The 18,611-nt window shown below is 39.1% G+C and overlaps 1 protein-coding gene across 5 annotated transcripts in view; it reads left to right on the top strand.

Annotated features, from left to right (window-relative positions):
* The first annotated feature begins 6,980 nt into the window (after positions 1-6,980).
* Positions 6,981-18,611, top strand: part of FAM204A (family with sequence similarity 204 member A) — a 33,567-nt gene continuing 21,936 nt past the window's right edge. For 2 of the 5 annotated variants that reach the window (XM_042458737.1, XM_042458741.1), the window contains exons 1-4: positions 6,981-7,056; positions 14,982-15,244; positions 16,808-16,901; positions 18,562-18,598. In XM_042458737.1, the coding sequence (XP_042314671.1) occupies positions 7,008-7,056; positions 14,982-15,244; positions 16,808-16,901; positions 18,562-18,598 (443 nt within the window). In that variant the 5' untranslated portion in view covers positions 6,981-7,007. The other 3 variants (XM_042458739.1, XM_042458738.1, XM_042458740.1) reach the window with 3 other exon arrangements.

An 18,611-nucleotide genomic window follows, 5' to 3' on the forward strand; every position in this document is an offset into this window, starting at 1 on the left:
CATTATCTTTGGATACACATTCCAGAATCATGTGACCCCTGGCTTCATGGCATAGGAAAAGGGTGTTGGGAACTCAGTAGACATACTTACCAACTTATGGAAATCCAAAAAACAAAGATTTGGACTCCACCCCTACCTTTGGATGCCCCACCCCCTGCCCTTCGTACTTGACCTAAGATGAAAGGACATCTTCCTCAGTATTAGTGTTGTTCGCAACATCATAAATGTATGTAGCAAAAAAGCAAAAGCATTGAGATGCTCCATGTTGCCATGGCTCATATACAATAGCTGGTTTAAGAGAATGCTAATTGTCTTATTCTGTACATCTTGAATTAGGCGTTTCCTGCCAGATCTATTTGCAAGGCATTAAGGCTGCATCTGCACTGCAGAAATAGTCCAGTTTGATGCTGCTTTAAATCCCATTGCTCAATGCTATGGAGTTCTGGTAACTGTAGTTTGTTGTGGCATTGGACTACTCAGACAATGAAGGCTGTTTCACAAAACTACAAATTCCAAAATTCCATAGCACTGAGCTGTATCAGTTAAAGTGATATCAATCTGGATTATTTCTGCAGTCTGGATGCAGCCTGAGTTGCCTATCTACCTGATCAGAATTAGTTTTTTTTTTCCTTCAAAGCTTTGCAAAGGATGCTTTTGCTTGTTGCTATATTACAAATTTTAGTATGGTCCAAAAGCCTCAATGTTGCAAATCAAAGGATTTAACAAGGTAGCTCAGTTCCTTATATAGTTCCTTCCAAAGGAGCTGAGCTATGTTACAAAGTGTTAATTTACTTCCCAATGCACCAGATCAGAGCCATGTTGCAAACAGTTTTTCTTTGATTTGGCAAGTTCAACTCTTGGAGAAGCTTTGTACCAAATAAAACTAGTAAAGGGGCTCTTAACAATAGTGAAATTGATTGGAAATGGCAAAGCTCAAAGTTATTAGTGTGTGCTTTGTGTGCCCCTAAAAGGGTATTTATATTTGCTGGTAATTTGTTCTACAGACTATGCTGTTGCTGAAGGTATGCCATAGTCTCAAACTGAAAACAGCTTTGGAAATTTTTGGAAAATGTCTTATATTACCCAAACACATTTTAAACTGAGCTGAAAGACAGCGCATCAAATTAGGAAGCATCAAAGAAAATTAAGGTCACAGGAAGAAAGGTAAAAGAAAACAAATAATTATGCCACTGTGTGTGTGTGTATAAACAATAAAACAGATGACCTCATTGCAAAACTTTTCACTCATAAAATGGTAATAAAGCTCTGGGTGTTCAAATGTGGTAGCTGACATCACAGGTATCATACCAATGCCTGCTGCACATTTAGCCATTCATTGGTCTTACTGAAGAGCTGCATTACAGTTTGTGAAACGGCACAGATACAAGGACCTGGATTTCATTTATTTTTATTTTTTTATGTGTGTGTGCATCAAGTTATGATGACTCCATGAATTTCATAGGGTTTTCTTAGGCAATGAATACTCAGAGGTGGTTTTACCAGATCCTTCTTTTTGTTGTTGTTGTTGTTGTTGTTGTTGTTGTTCTTCTTCTTCTTCTTCTTCTTCTTCTTCTTCTTCTTCTTCTTCTTTTATGCCTTCAAGTTGTTTCTGAATTATGGCAATGCTAGGATTAACCTATCACGGGGCTCTCTTAGCAAGAATTATTCAGAAGAGGTTTGCTTTTGCCTTCCTTCAAGGCTGAGAGAGTATGACCTGCCCAAGATGACCGAATGGGTTTCCATTGCTGAGAGGGGATTCAAACTCTGGTCTCCCAAAGTCTTAGTCCAGTACACAAGCCACTTCACCATACCAACTCTCACTGTACCAAAGAGCCAGTGCTCAAACCACTACACCATGCTGGCTCTCCTATTTCCTTCTGTTGTTGTTGTTAGCTGCCCACGACCTACAGTAATCCTGTGGATGAGACATTTCCAAGCCCCCCCCCCCCCCCCCATTTTCCACTGCTCTACTTAAGTCCTGTAGATTTATGCTTGTGACTTCCCTAATTGAATCTAGCCATCTGGTGTGCAGTCTTCATCTTTTTCTACTACCCTCCATCTTCCCAAGCATTAGTGTCTTTTCAAGCAAGTCATGCCTTCTCATGACATGGCCATAGTATGATAGCCTCGGTTTCATAAACTTGGCTTCAAGAGAGAGTTCTGGTCTGATTTGTTCAAGGACCCATTTATTTTCTTTCTACTTATACATTATTTCCTTCTGCTTATATATTATTCTTTATTTATACTTTTTCTTTTCTTTTCTTTTTTGAAGGCGCAGAAGGTCATTCTCTCTTTCGCTCCCGTGTGTATGTGTGTGTGTGAGTGTGTGTTTGTCCAACCTGTCTCTTAATCACACAATGTTATCCTTATAATAGTATTATGGCTAGGTTAGGCTAAGAGATGTTTACTGGTTCAAGATCACTTGCAACCTGGAGCTGCTGACTGGTCAAGGAATGTGGGCCTCTCCAATCTTTAGCCAACCCAAGACAGCTAATCTAACACTCTAACTGTGATTATATTGTTAGCCATTATTTACCTTATAGTACCTCAGTGATCTAGATGATATTTTAATCCCAATACATATCAGTTGCAAACATTAGAGAAAATGAAGAGACTTAAGAGTACAAAGTCTTTTTAAAAGCTATCTTTAAATGTTGAGTTGAAAGTTATTATTCCAAAGGATTAATACAAAATAAAACCTATCACGTTAGGGATGTAGTAAAAGGGCAGCAAAATTTTAAAGGTCATTTTATTGTCTTTGCATCTCTTTCTAAAATCATTAGTATTCCTTTTCAGCAGTTTCTTCTTCACCTCCTTTTTTTTTTATTAAAACACAATCAAGCTGGAGAATTTCCCATTATGTTCACAAAAATGAATACAGGGTAGATACTATACTAACACAATGACTGTAATCTACTAATACAATAAGTTCTTCAAAGTATGTTTAAACAAGAACTCCATTCTTGATTATTTCAACTTATTTCCAAAACACTATCTAAAATGAAGAAAATTAATATTTTCTTCCCTATTTGTGAGTGAAAATAACTTTAGATTCATTTCTTTCCACATACTGTCAAAGGCATCTAGTGATGAGTGATTATTTAGTTAATTTATCTTAAATATACATTTTACCATCAGGATTATAAAATTTGCCTTCTTTTGTGCAAATAAGTGCATATGTAAATTCAGAAGAACTTTTATTCCTGTCTTAAAGCCTCCAAGCACTATTTCAGCCAAACCTTTAACAAGAGCTAAGTATGAAATTAAGTTCTAAAGAGTCAGAATATAAATACCAGAGTATCTCCTTTAGATGATATTTGCCATTTCATTCAGGAATAGTAGCAAAGTACCCTGTGATCTTCTTAATATCCTGGCTTTGCTAAGTTCATCAACTTTTCCAAACTGCAGAATTCAAAACAGGGAGACAGTGAAAGAAGAAAATGTATGCAATGTTAATTCACCAGTTTTGGGAGCAGCTATCATAGTGGAATTCATAGTGGCAGCTGAAGAATGATGATCAAGAAGCATTCTGCTTATACAACTGAAGGATGTAGAGCTAGTAAGGACAAGACAGAAAGAAACATAAGTTATGTAAAATAAACTAATTGAAGTTGCAGTCCTATACTATAAACTGGACTATAAACCCCAACGGAACCTACATTGGACCTATTTCCTGGTAGACACGTTACTACAAATTACTTTATTCATTAGAGAATAAAATGTCATTTCCAGGGTGATGAAGTTTGCCAATAAAAAATATATTGCTAAACCTATTGATGATAGACCATAGATCCAGAAATTTGATTTCTCAGAAATTGCCACAGGAAAATAAGAAGCCCCCTTACACTCAGTCAGATCAAAAGTAGTTTAGTCTTTGCTGCTCTCCATTTTCAGACAGGAGTCTTATTCTATTCTGTGTGGGATGCCAAAAACTATTCCTTCTCCATTAAGCATCAGGATAATGCAGTTGCAAACAAACTAGGTTCCCATTCACAAGGGTGCATCCACACTACACATAGCAGTATAATACCCTTTTAATTGTCATGGCTCCATTCTATGGTATCCTGAGATTAGTACTTTGGCAAAGGACTTAGAATTATTAAGTGCAATATCCTAAACAGCAGCATTAGGGGTCTCTTGCAGTGAATTCTGAGCAGTTCAGGAAACCACACATCCCAGGATTCAATAGATTGAGCAATGGCAGTTAAAATGGTATTGAACCACTATAATAATGAAGTGTGAAGACACCCACAGTCTTGTGGGGGAGGAACATTTGGGTTGCACCATTCACTTCTTTATGTCAACTGGATTTGCTTCCTCTGGGTTTTTCTTTCTTAGGTTGTTTTTGTTCAGCATGGTGTAACAGATCCTCCTTTTTGTCTGCTTGCTGAAAAGATGTGACATGGTTTGCTAATTGTGTTTTCAAGGCCAGTTGTCTGAACTAAAGTATGAACTCACACAGATTTGCACAGCTTCCTCTTATAGAAGGTTTGAGATTCATGCAGCCCTACAGATGTTGCTGAACTGCATCTTCCAGCATTCCTCACCATTAGCTATGGTGGTTAGGGCTGGTGGGAACTGCAGTGGAACAACATTTGGAGGGCAACTTGCTTTATCATTCACCACATTGATTTTTGCAACATAGCACAAATAATTCTATCGCCTATGGCTCAATTACTGATCTTTCTAGCTGGTTTATGTTCTGGAGAATCCCCAACACATTACTCTTCCATTCATATAAATTATTGTTTGGATAGATTCCAGGACAAGAATTTAAGTGAGAAAGGAAGTTAGCTTTACTGACTTCAAGAAATAAATCAAATGTCAGGGGTTTAAGAAACAAGGACTAGACTACTGGCATCAGATATATACACACATATCAGAGTAACTGGAAAATAAAGCATGATTTGGACTGAATATGATCCAGAACTCATTCTCATCTCTACTAGGGCAGAACCATTGTTTATACACATATATGAGATCAAATAATGCCATGCCTGTGAACTCAAATTAATCTTATTTAGGAAGACAGAAAGAACAGTCATTGAGGTTTACTTCTAAAAGATGGAAGAATCTTAAATTTTGGATCTTTGGGGTTTCTCCAACAAGCTTCCAAGCTGGATCACAGCAGAGAAGAAACATATTCATTTTCAATTCAATCCACTCCTTGAGTTACACCCTCTGGGCAGGTGTAGGATAATTTTATTTTATTTCATTTATCTCTCTTTCTCCCAACACAGGATTACTGCTAATTACCCTGCGCCCATGAAACAAAGCGCTCTGCTGGTAGAAAGCCAACAGTGTTGGCTTAGGAATCAATCAGAAGCTATTATCATGAATGGAAGTCACTTCCAGGGTTTTTCTTTTTTGCTTTGCTAGACCTAAAACAGTTCACCCCCTGAAAACATGGGGGGAAATCCCCTTGTGCCTGTTAGAAAATGCGATGGACCTTTTAAGTTTTAAAAAAATGGGTGCCACAGTAGAGGACTGCGGAAGCACTGGAGCGACCAATGGCCTACACTTTGTCCCATAAAATGGAAAACACACAAATGGATGTTTCGGGTGTCCTAATGAAAGGACAATCTCCGCAACAAGGGCTAACAAATAAAGCAGGAATGGCTGTTGTCTTTTCAGAACCTTTACAGGGACTTCATCATCACAACTCTCCAGATGCAAACAGCACCTGGGAAACTCAACCTCCTCACTCCCAAATCTTGGCCAGCAGCAAGTAAAAGAAATCCCAGAAAGCCGGTAAAGTCAGCAAAGGTCTGATGTGCCAAATGGGAATATATATGACACCAACTATTCATTTTATAATTCTACAATTTACCAGTGGTATTGCATGCCAGGGTGATTTATAGTAAGAACATAAACAAAATCCCAAACCCACATAAACAGAGTCAAAAACAGTAAGAAGACACAGAAATAAAACTACTTAAAACACAACATAATATCAGAAATACATTGAAGATTAAAAGGCTTGAGAAATGAAAAGGTCTTTTGCCCGATGCTCCAAAGATACAACGGAGATGCCAGATAAGCCTCTGAAGAAGGTTTTCCATAGCTGAAATGCTGCTTCTGAAAGGTAGCCGTTGTCTTATGTACTTCTTCCCGGAGCTTGTAGGAGTTTCTTGTTTTTGGACTATAATACCCATCGTATGTATGAGGATGTGTATATACACAGATATAGAAAAGGATATAGGAAAAACACACACTAAAAGGATAATCGTAAATGCATAATCAAAAGTCAACAGTGTGAACAAATACATTTCAAGGCTTTGATATTGAGAAGTCGTGTTTATGGTTAATTGTAATGTATCACAATGTACTTTGTTGTTTGTCTATGTGTTGTTTGTTTATTTTAATTTTGTATGAAACCTAATAAAGAATAAATTTAAAAATAAAAAAGAGAACATATAAGGCTGCTGCCACACTGCAGAATTAATACAGTTTGACACCGCTTTAACTGTCATGGCTCCATCCTGTGGAATCCTGGGATCTGTAGTTTGCTGTGGCGCCAGAGCTCTCCAACAAAGAAGGCTAAATGTCTCACAAAATTACAAATCCCAGAAGCCCATAACATTGAGCCATGGCAGTTAAAGTGGTGTCAAACTGGATCAGTTCTGTAGTGTAGATACAGTCTTGACGGAAGATAGAATGCTATTTACTTTCTTGTGCACAAATCCTATAATTCCATTGCTTTGAACCAGGGCACTTAAAGTGGTGTCAAACTGGATTATTTCTGCAGTGTGGATGCACCCTTGGCTGGCAAAGCCATATCCCTCTTTCAGTGTTTCCAGGCTTGCTTATTCCAAGCCGTCGAAAGGGAACCGCACGTCTTAACGCGAGGTCAAAAGGACTGTAGCTCTAGAGACGAAAAGAAACCTGAGCCGGTTGCCATGGAGACCGCCGGGGCTCGCGGCGAACTGCCGCCGTCGATTGGTTGAGGGGGCGGAGCTAGCGGCCAATCGCCGCCGTTGATTGGCTGAGGGGCGGAGCTAGCGGCGATGGTGGGAGAAGCCACAAAATGGCGGCGAGGTAAACAATCCTTGGAGGGTGAGTGAGGCGGACGCGGGGAAAAGGCTGAGGAGGGCGGCGGGGGCCTTTGCGTTCTCCCAGGGAGGTAGGCTCTGGGTTTGGGCGGATATTCTGAAGAAGGCTGCCCTCGGAGGCAGGTTCATGGCTTCACCTGACGCCACACTGCATTGTTACAGCGCTATTATCCCGCTTCATCTGCTCTGGCTAACTCCTGTTGCATTCTGGGGTTTGTAGTTCAGTGAGGCCTAAGAGCTCTGGCTGAGGATCCTAAATGCCCCTTCTTTAAACTACAAATCCCAGGATGCAGCAGAGGAGTTAAAGTGGAACAGCAGCGCTATAAGAATGTGGTGTGACCAACACACTGCAGGAATAATCCAGCTTGAGACCGCTTTAACTGCCCTGGCTCAGTGCTAGGGAATCCTGGGAATTGTAGTTTGTTGTGGCACCAGAGCTCTCTCTGACAGAGAAGAAGGCTAAATGCCTCATAAAAACTACAGTTTCCCAGGATTCCCTAGCAGCATTGAGCCAGGGCAGTTAAAGCGGTCTCAGACTGGATTATTCCTGCAGTGTGTTTTGGTGGTTGTTCTGCCTTTAAGTCATTTCTGGTTTAGGGCTACCCTAAGGCGAACCTGTCATGGGGTTTTGTGGGCCAGATTTGTTCACAGGCGGTTTAGCAATTTATTGTTTCTATTATTGTTATTATTATTATTATTTGATCACAGGCAGTTCAGCAGCTTTATTCTCTGAGGCTGAGAGAGTGTGACGTGCCCAAGGTCACCCAATGGGTTTCTGCGGCTGAGCAGGGATTCGAACCCAGGCTGTGTCTGCACTGTAGAAATAATGTGGTTTTGACACCACCGTTAAGAGCTGTACCTCCATCCTGTGGGATTGTGGTAGTTTTACCAGGTCTGTAGAGCCAGCATAGCGTTGAGCTATGGCTGCATCCACACGCCACAAATAACCCGCTTTGACACCACTTTAACTACTCTGGCTCTGTGTAACGAAATTCTGCATGTAGTTTTGTGAGTCACTAACAAACTACAAACCCCCAGAATCCCATAGCATTGAGCCATGCCAGTTAAAGTGGTGTGATACTGGGTTATTTCTGCCCTGTGGGTGCAGACTAGACCAGAGTTCGAGTCCTGGCTTGGCAATGTAAACCCTAAGGTGATCTTGGGCAAGTCACGTTCTCTCAGACTCAGAGGATGAGAATGAAGAAAGTGGCCCTCTGAAGAAAGTGGCCAAACCTTAGGGTCACCATAAAACAGAAACAACTTGAAGGCACACAACAACAACAAGGTCTGTAGCCTTCTCTGCCAGAGTGCTGGTGCCACACAAAACTACAAATCACAGGAAGCTGTAGCAGTTAGAGTGGTGCGAAACTGTGTTATTTCTAGTGGTGCAGATGCATCCCCAGTGTCATAATCCAGTGCTCTTTGGCTCTTTACCTGTAAATAAATCTCATGACGTTTAATGAATCAAAACTAGTTGAATTTGCCATACATTTTACTATTTAGGAGGGCATAGGGTTGTACCCTGAATCATGTATTGTTGCTGAGAAACTGCCACCCAGTAAAGCTTCAGTTTTTCTTCCTATTCTTCCACACACCCCAATTCACCTTGTTTTCAACTGGTGTTTTTGCAAGCTGGTGGCTATCCATCAAAGGAAAGCTATTTCAAAATATGAGGGGGAAAAATCCTCAGCATGTCATGTCATTTCCTGGGAAGCCCTATATTTCACAGAGATGTTGTCTAGCAGGGATTTTTGCTTTAAGTTCCAAGCAACTGTAATTTTTCTGAAGGTGGGAGACTGTGAAATCCCAAGAGTTTTGTAACACTGCAGATTGGTTCAGAGGAATTAACTGTATGAATTGACATCTCAGAGATATAGTTCCAATCCCATGGAATCCTTCTTGTGTACTTATAATTGTACTCCCTAACCTACAGCATTAGTGCATGAAACTCCTTTCATAGGATGGAATTATGGCATTTAAAGTGGTATTTGAGTCCTATAATTATGCAGAAGACAAACCAATGGGTCCTAGAGCAGATCAAGCCAGAAATCTCCCTAGAAGACAAGATGACAAAACTTAGGCTTGCATACTTTGGACACATCATGACTCATTGGCAAAAACAATAATGCTAGGAAAGGTGGAGGGAAGTAGAAAGAGAGGAAGGCCACATGCTAGATGTATGGACTCTATTAAAGAGATCACAAGTATGAGTTTACAGGAGCTGATAAGAGCAGTGGAGAGCAGGGATTCTTGGAGATGTCTCCCATCAACAGGATTGGTAGAGACCAATGCAAAGGAAGTTAACAACAACAAAGGGGTACTTCTAAACAAATGGAGTAATTGAGTGGTGTTGTTGTTTATGAATGTGAAGTCCGTGTTTGACAGATTTGTAAGATGGCCATCTATAAACATGTAATATGTGTAAGGAGTAAACTTATAAGGCAGCAGATGGCCTCAGGTGCAGAAATGTTAGTAGCACCATCTATGGCTTGAAAACATTAAAAAAGTATACATTCCAAAGAACAAACCTTGATTTTGCTGTTTTATATAAGGGACACCATTTTACTATGCTATAATATTTAATGGGACTTGAGCAGCCACTGGTTTTGGTATCCATGGGGGGACCTGGAACTAATCCCCAACAGATACCCAGGGCCCACTTTACATCTCTTAGAGCAAGTCATATTACAGTGGACCCTTGTTATACGCTGGGGTTTGGTTCCAAGATCCCCCCCCGTGTATAACAAAATCTGTGTATGCTCAAGTCCCATTAAATATAATGACAGAGCAAAATGGTGTCCCTTATAAAAAAAATGGAAAATCAAGGTTTGATATTTGAAATTTATACTTTTTTTGAACATTTCCAAACTGTGGATGCTTGAATCCATGTATAAGAAATCCGTGTATAAGAAGAGCCGACTGTAAATTTAGGACGACTTATGTTCCAGTGATATTACAAGGCTTTTTTCAGTAAGGTAGAAAGTGGTCTAGGGGCTACCATGTTCTAGTGGTTTCATTACTGGACTAGAATTCAGAGAGACCAAGGTTCAAATCCTCTCTTGGCCATGGACACCCACTGGGTTACCTTGGGCAATTATACTGTCTTAGCCCCAGAGGAATTCAACCCCCTTTGAACAAATCTTGCTTAGGAGAAAGACAGAAAAAACTGCTGTAAGTTGGAAATGACTTGAAGGCAGACAACAAGATGAAGAAAAAGATATGGTCCAAGCTGAAGACTAAAAGGAGTGGAGATGATACTTGCACTATTTATCATCCTGTTATACAGTACCTTTTTCCAACTGAAGGCTTGCAGATGCTGTTATTGGAATGCTGATGATGGGAAAGCAATCTTGTTAATGTTAAAGATGGTTACCTGACATGAAAGTAGGTGTAGGGCTCTATATGCCTGCCCTATCCACTTTCTGATAATATGCCCCCCCCCACTCACATGGGCATGAGTATAATGGATTTGGATTTTACTATAAAGATTTATTTCTGTCATGTCAGCTTTACTCCAGCATGTTGAGATATGAAACAGGAAAGAGATTAAAATCTGTTTTATTCCTTTGTGAATACACATAGTTATGCTTACACTGCAGCATCCATATTGGTTGTCCTTTGCACCATGTATAACAGCAACATCAAAATAACAATATAAATGTGATTTCCTCATTTTCTGTGATCCTTTGTAGTTTTAGCAGCCTGTTGTTTTCTATGGAAAATATTTGCAGGGGCGGAATGTTTTCTGGATTTCCAATAAAATAACCTGGTCAAGAGCTTCTCTAAGTGTAAGGCAGAAATAAACATTTTACAGTGGGGTCTTTATTGGTGACGGTTTAGTTCCAGGGCCCCAATGGATGCTAAAAAAAGTGTGGATGATCACACCCCCATATTATGCAGTGGTTGCAATATGAACAACATGCACACTTCAGCATGTACATGTACACATCACTGCCATTCAATAATATGGGCCGTGGTGATCTTCAGGCTATCAAATTTGCTGATCAGAATCCTGCTGACAGGGAGAGTACACTATATGTATGTATATCAAAACCAAAAAGTAATGAACAGAAGAACTCAAATTTGGTCAAAGGCAGTTTTCATGTTTTACATATTACTAATTGAGAATGGGTCATAAGTAATGACACCAAGGTCTAGCTTTTAAACCATAGCAGGAATAATTTTTGTTGAAATTTTTAAAGAACAGCAAATTCTGAACAGATCCAGCTGGAGTGTACTGAGCCCCAGACAGATACAATTTGCAGGGAGACGGCAGTAAATGGAGAAAGGATAGCAATATATGTTTGATTTCAGTATGTTTTTGGCACTGCAGTGCATTCCTGGCACAGTAAGAAACTAACAACCAGACCATAACCTTTTTCTCTAGAACTGAGTGATTTCACAGCAACTTGCCTTTAAGTAACTACATCCAGCTTTAGAAGCTGAATAACAATTGAGAAAGCCCAACACAAACTGTACAAGACTTGCCATCTACAATCTTATTTTGTTGAAAATTACTGGCATTTTTAACAGTACGTCTAACAATGTTTGCAAAATGTGTTCCTCTACCACTAGCCAGCTATGATTAGCTATTAGCTATTCAGCTAGAGTTTGTTTCATTGTATTTAGTTTTTATAAAAAGCAAAATAAAACACAAAAACAAAGAAAAACAATCTGTACAGAAGTAAGAGACTAAGAAATCATGCTGCTAAAATTACTTCTCAACAATCACTTTGGGGTGGGGCAGAATCACCTTAAGGTGGGGAATATTGAGAGGCCATGGGAAGTATGAAGAACCAAAGAGAACAGAAACACTGGCATATAGTCCAATACTTTGCACATATTAACAGGAATTGTGTGACACCAAAGGAGGAGACTGGCAGGCCAGAATGTGGGACTAGGAACAAAATCTTCACAGGGGGACTGCTGGGAAAGCAGTTCAGATGAAGGAGAAACACTAGTCATCTGCATATTACTGAAAATAAAAAAGTAACCTTAGTATGCAGCTGAAATGAAAACGATTCCATGCTTGAAAATTGCCCAGTTTAATGCCTTTGTATTATTTGGAATCTCCATCTGATGCCAAGGGGGAAATGCTCTTGCAACCAACCCTTTTCTGCCGAGTCAAAGGTTGAGGATCTTGGGACAAAAAGAAGGAAGATGCTAAAAGCCACAATGAAGACTTAACTGCTACCAGTGCTGCTGTAGCTGCTGGATAATGCCACTTGAAATGGATTTATTGGCAATAGAAGGCCTTGACACTATCTCACTAGAGTTCAGGTTTCTTGAACTGCATATGGCTATACTTGCTTTGCTGGTTTTAATGTCATGGATGGCTTTTAGGGAAACTCCCTTTCCCAGTTTCACTCATCCCCAGATAATTTTTTTTTATTTTTTAAAAAAAACCCTCTATACAGCTTTTTAGCTCTCAAAGGATGTACAGAAAAATAAATACTACAAACACAGTAACAACATCAAAACAACAACAACAAAAACAAGAAGAGCAGAGTTAAAACCTGCCATCCCAAATTAAAAATCACTAAAAAGAATAAAAATGTTTTTAAGACATGCCCTCAGCCTCATGGGAAGGCAGTTGCAAACCTCCTCTGAACAAACCTGGCCACAAAAACCCCATAATAGGCTTGCCTTAATAGGTCAGAAATTATTTGAAGGCGCACAGCAACAACAACTACCACTACTGTAAGTGTCAAGACATGAAAAGGCCTCAGGCCATATGGGAGAAGTTGGCTTTATAGATACTCTCATTCTAAAGTGTAAGATTCTAACCTTGTGAGATAAGTTATTGCTGTAAAGATACTTGAACAGGGACCCATCTTTCTTAACAGCTCTTATTTTTTCAAATTCAGATCAGTATCTGAATTTGGATACTGGATGGCATAGCACAATATCATCCTGTAGATGTTCTGATGTCCTTACATAGTTTAGTGTGATTTTTTTCTTTGTAATCAGAAATATATCTCGTGCATCATGTACATTTATAGCTAGCCAGATCAAAGAAGCTATTTGTTTTTAAAATCTGCATGGTTTTCTCTGAGCCAGCATGGTGTAGTGGTTTGAGTGTGGACTATGACTCTGGAGATCAGCATTTGATTCCCAGTTCGGCCATGAAACTCACCGGGTGACCTTGGGCAAGTCACATGTTTCCAGTGTCAGGGCAAGCAATGGCAAAACCTCCTCCGAACAAATCTTGCTAAGAAAACTCTGCAGTGACTTGGAGGCATACAACAACAACAGTCCATCAATTTGTGATGTATGACTAACTAATGATGGACATTCAGATTTCTTCTGATGCATACTTTAAAAAGATATAGTCAAGGCTAAGGGATATTCATGCACTACAGAAGTTCTGTACTTTGTGGGATTTAATGGCAATCTGACATGTTGACAGTCACGTGACATGCTTTTGAGCTTTTCATTTTGTGCATATATGCTTGGAAGGTGCAGATATCTCTAGTTCCATGGAACGCAGGTAGCTGAAGAGCCCTCTCCTCTCAAACAACCTTCCCTAACTTCTAAAATCCATTTTCAAAGGCCCTCTGACCCATTAACCAGTGAGATCAGAGGGGTTATACAGGAGACAGGGCCTTTTCATTGGTGGTGCTAAAATTTTGGAGTACTGGCCCTGCTGAACTCCTCTTTATTCGCTGCTGCTGCTGTGTGCATTCAAGTTGTTTCTTATGGAGACCCTAAGTCAAACATACCCTGGGGTTTTCTTGGCAGGTTTCTTCACAGGTGAGTTGCCATAGCCATCCTCAGAGGTAGAGAGTGTGACTTGCCCAAGGTCACCCAATGGGTTTCATGGCCAAGTGGGGAATCGAACCCTGGTGTCCCAGTGACCTAGTCCAATGCTCAAGCCATCACAACACTTTAGTCCTTCTTTATACTGTATACTTTTAAGCAGCTATTAAGATTTGTGTAAGTTTGTAATGTTTAATTATATGCTTCCTTTAGGAATTGTTCTGGGAAGGAGCAAGCACTGAACCTCAGTTGATGGCAAAAGAGCATCCAGTGAAAGTGGAAGACAGGTATTCCCTTTCTCACTGTGGTTGCCTTCGTCTTGCAAGGCCCTGCTCTGGAGGGCTGGGAAACTGGCCAGAGCTAGTTTTTTAGCAGCTACCAATCCCAAAGGTAGAAGGCTGGAGAAGAAGGTTCTACCCTGCTGGTGCTACAGCATCACTGCAACATGGATTTACGCAGCTACTTTTAAGGGATTTCTCTTGTGCTATTTGTTTTGTTTCATTTTTGTTTAGCCATTTTATCTTCTTTCTTTTAAAAATGGTATTTTCTTTATTTTATGCAGCCACCTTGAATGTTTGCTAATAGAAAAAAGTAATCTAAATAGTAATACATTTTAACACTAATATTATTATTCCTGTATCTGCATAGAGGAAAGAGTTTTAAAGAGCACAAGAAGAGTTGAACTACATGTAGGGAATTTAAGAACTATTCAGAAAATTACATTTTTAAATTCAGATCATTATAATTTCTGAGTTAACTGGCAATGGCCACTGCTTTTCCTAACACAATGCAGTGATGCTGCCAGAAAACATATATGTATACTTGAACTATTTTCATTGTTCAGTTTAGTTGTGTAAACTGCCCATTTGATAATGTTATGATGTTGGACATTAATTCTAATAAGCTTGCATAAGCCACTTAAAACCTCAGAAAAATGATTATTTTGCAATATTGTATTTTTCTAATTGTCTTTTTATGTCCAAAGGATTTGTTTTCACACCCAATTCCCTAGGATCTTAGTAAATCTCAATTGACTTTGACATTGATGAAGCATGAGAAGTTCTTCCCCTGCTTTTACAAATGGCGATGATGCTCTAAATTAGACACTTAATAATTTTGATATAAATTTGTGCATAATGATATAAATATTTTATCTTTTTTTATACCTAGAGATGTGGAGTGGTTTATTACCTCCTGGTCTGAATGAAAGTGATGTTGACACAAGTTCTGATGAGGAGCAAACATTGGATGGTCCTGGGCCTATCTTAAAGAAGGAAAGGGAACAAAAGGATTTCAAATGCTGTCAGATTGAGAAACTTGAGTCTGAGAAACCTGAAGATGTCACAGAAAACAAATCTGCTTCTGCAGCAGTGGCAGATGAAGTACAGGAATCTCAAGCATGTCCTTCTGGAGTTTCTTTAGATATGTGGAATGTAGGTTTGATTGCCATCCTGTACATGACAAAGGTGGTGTTGTGTAGCCTGTTCTATAGGCAGGCTATACTTTTTAAAAACAATTGAGGCCAGTATTACTTGTAGGAAAAGCAAGTTGACACAAGTGCAATTAATTTGAATGCAACTCCTCTGTCATTTTTGCTACGTATGCAGCTATGGAAAATAAACTTCTTGGTTTGTCTAGTTTGGTTTTGGTCTAACATTTAACAGACTGCTATGAAAGAGCTGTGCTAAATTTCTTTCTGTGGCTTATTAAAAACTGTATAAGTAGTAACCCATTTTATCAAGGTTTTGTTTCACATCTTGAGTCTTCATGTAGAGAAAGAGAACAGGAGAGCTTGATTGGATAAACAGCTGGAATTTGATAGCGCTATGGATCTTTTCAATAGATCTAAAATTCAGCAGGCTTTTTCTTTTGCCACGTCTGTAGTAAATGCCACAGAATTATAACCTGTTAATACATTGGTGTTCTTACTACATTTCCTGAAAATGTTTATTGTGTCTTGCTTCAGAAAACAATGCTAGTAGTAATTGTCTGCATGGGTTTGGGTTTACAGTGGTACCCCGGGATACAAAATACCCAGGTTACGAAATTTCCAGGATACGAAAAAATCCCATAGGAAATAATTGTTCCGGGTTACGAATGTTTTTTCGGGTTACGAAAAAATTTTTGGTGCTTTTTTCGGCTTTTTCGCACGAAATCGCGGCTTTTCCCCATTAGCGCCTATGGCATTTCGGCTTGCGAATGCTTTTCGGGTTACGAAAGCGGCGGCGGAACGAATTAATTTTGTAACCCGAGGCACCACTGTATAGTTCATAAACAGCTGCCCCTTATGCCACATAGCAAATGGTTATGATGCTGCAATCCTATACAGTACTCAGTTATTTTGGAGTCAGCCTCATAGGGCACTATAGGAACTTGTTGTGAGTAGACATGAATAGGAGTGGACAGTAAGCAGAATTTGAAAAATACTTTGTGATAAAGGCTGGCTAGATGTTTTGCTTCTAAAATAAAACAAAAGAAAGAATGTAAAACAATCCCACTGGATTGCCAAAACATTTCACCATGCTAAAGGCACTCTTTGGATCTTAGCCTCTATATAGAAGTTTGGAATTGATGTCTGAATATAATTTTTGGATAATAGTTCATGAAACAAACATGTACCACAGAAGAGATGACTACAAATTTTATGAATGAAATCTAGCCCCATGCAAGTGTGGGGGCTGAGCTGCACACTAAGAGTTGGTATTTATATATAGGCTCCAATATTCACTGCTGAGTTTTGGACATTGTGCACATTTCATATATGCACATCTAGTTTTCATTCATGGACAAGCTCCATTTAACCGGGAGGTCAGTGTTCATTCTGCACACTATATTGGCGAGTCTGCAGAGTTTGGGGATATGTTTCTAATCCTTGCAATTTTCAATTTATAAATGCAGCTTTAATATCATAGGAATGCTTTGTATAGTAGATGCTGAATATTTCCTGTGATAAAAAAAGAAAAATCCTCTCAGTTCTCATTTTTCTCCTTTAACAGAAATTTCAGAGCCTGCAAAAGAAAAACTTTGAAATGAAAATCCAAGTAAAAAATCAGAGAGACAAGGGACAAAAGAGAAAGCGTTCCAGAAAAGGTGTTCTGTTTTCAATTAATACAAGTACTGGGAAATGCTGTTAGTAAATATTTGGTTGAAAACAGTGTGTATAATCATGTTCCAAAATGGTTTAATGTGAGGGTTTGGTGGCGGCAGTGACACAGACATTTTGTGGTTTATTGAAGTTCACGATTTCAGTGGTTTGGTTCTGATCCAAAGGTATAAAAATAGATACAATTATTTACTATGGTCAGGATGCAAAGAACTGCACATTTAGTTCCAGGTACCCAAAGGGGTTTGTTTGGACATGTTTCTAGAACAGCAGCCCCTGTGCCACATGGCAAATCATTTATTGAAGTTGGGAGGAATTGTAAAATCCCTTCTTAAAAAGGCAGGAGGGACCATGCTTCAAAGAAAAAGTCAAGAGGCCTTTGGGCATGCCTGAAATAGCTCTTTGAATCTTGGTCCATTTATGTAGCGCCTTCAATATTCCATACGCTTTACAGTGTTTGTCATTTATTTTTTCCTTGACCGTATTACACAGGTCATTCTAGTTTTATTAGAAAACTGAACTGAGAGATAGTGACTTGCCCACAAACTCTCAGTGTCAGTGACTGAGCTGGGATTTAATTTTAAGTTTTGGTCTACTACATGACTAATTGAATCTTGGAGATTCTCCTGTGTATTTTGATTGTAATGCAATTCAAAATTTAAATAATTAATGAGTTTTCAGAGCATTTGAACTAACATTTAGATTATTGTAGATTCTTACATGATTTAGCTCTCTTGTGCCAGAAGTGATGTTAAGCATCCTTGCCTCTACCATAAGCATTCTTTTTGGAGAAACTGGTATACATATATCAAATATTCCTTTTTGATATTACTTATAGAAGACTTCTGATGTAGTAGATTTGAGATTGCTTTACATGTTGAATGATATTCTGACAGTGATCAGTGCTGATTTTCCATTCAGAGATGCATAGGTAATGCCCCTAAGTGATAATATTTTTAAATTGGGACCACTGTATGAAGGGATGTTGAGCATGCTTTTGTTACAAATAATTTGATCTGGTTTAAAGGATGTGTACAATAAATATTAAATGAATTCTATTAGAAGCCTCTGCATGTTTACCGAGAAGTGGGTTCTGTTGTGTCTAGTGAGTTTAGGTAAGTGTGTTTGAAATAGCAATATAAGATATGCCTAGACTAATAAGATCTCCATCCTGCCCAACAAAAGGTACAGCAATGGACAGATGCATCCCTCATAGTGCAGGAGTGGAAAATATGTCATCCTCTAATGTTGTTGGACTGCAGCTCCCACCAGTCCTACCCCACACAGTGAGTGGTAGAGAATGATGGACGTTGCAATCCAGCAACATCTGGATTGGCCACAGATTCCTTATTCCTGCCATCAGACAAAATAAATGCACGTTTCCCACCCTTACCTCTACAGCAAAGACATACAGTTTGCTCATTGAACCAAGTTGTTATAAGGCTATCGGAAGCGTGCATAAACTACCTTGTGGTCAGCGAGTACCCAAACATGTTCACTGCTACCGAAGCGGACAAAATGATGTTCTCTTATGAAGACCTGTCCATGCTGGATACGCATTGCTAGACTAGATCAAACTCTCAGTCACTCATACTGATTCGTGTAATAATTTCTAATCAATATTAAGTGCTTTTCTTTTCTTTTCAGCTAAATTGAAAGAAAGCAGTCAAGAAATAACTGAAAGGTATTTGAAAATT

The sequence above is a fragment of the Sceloporus undulatus genome, chromosome 3 (genome assembly GCF_019175285.1).
Source record: "Sceloporus undulatus isolate JIND9_A2432 ecotype Alabama chromosome 3, SceUnd_v1.1, whole genome shotgun sequence".
Taxonomy (NCBI): Eukaryota; Metazoa; Chordata; class Lepidosauria; order Squamata; family Phrynosomatidae; genus Sceloporus; species Sceloporus undulatus.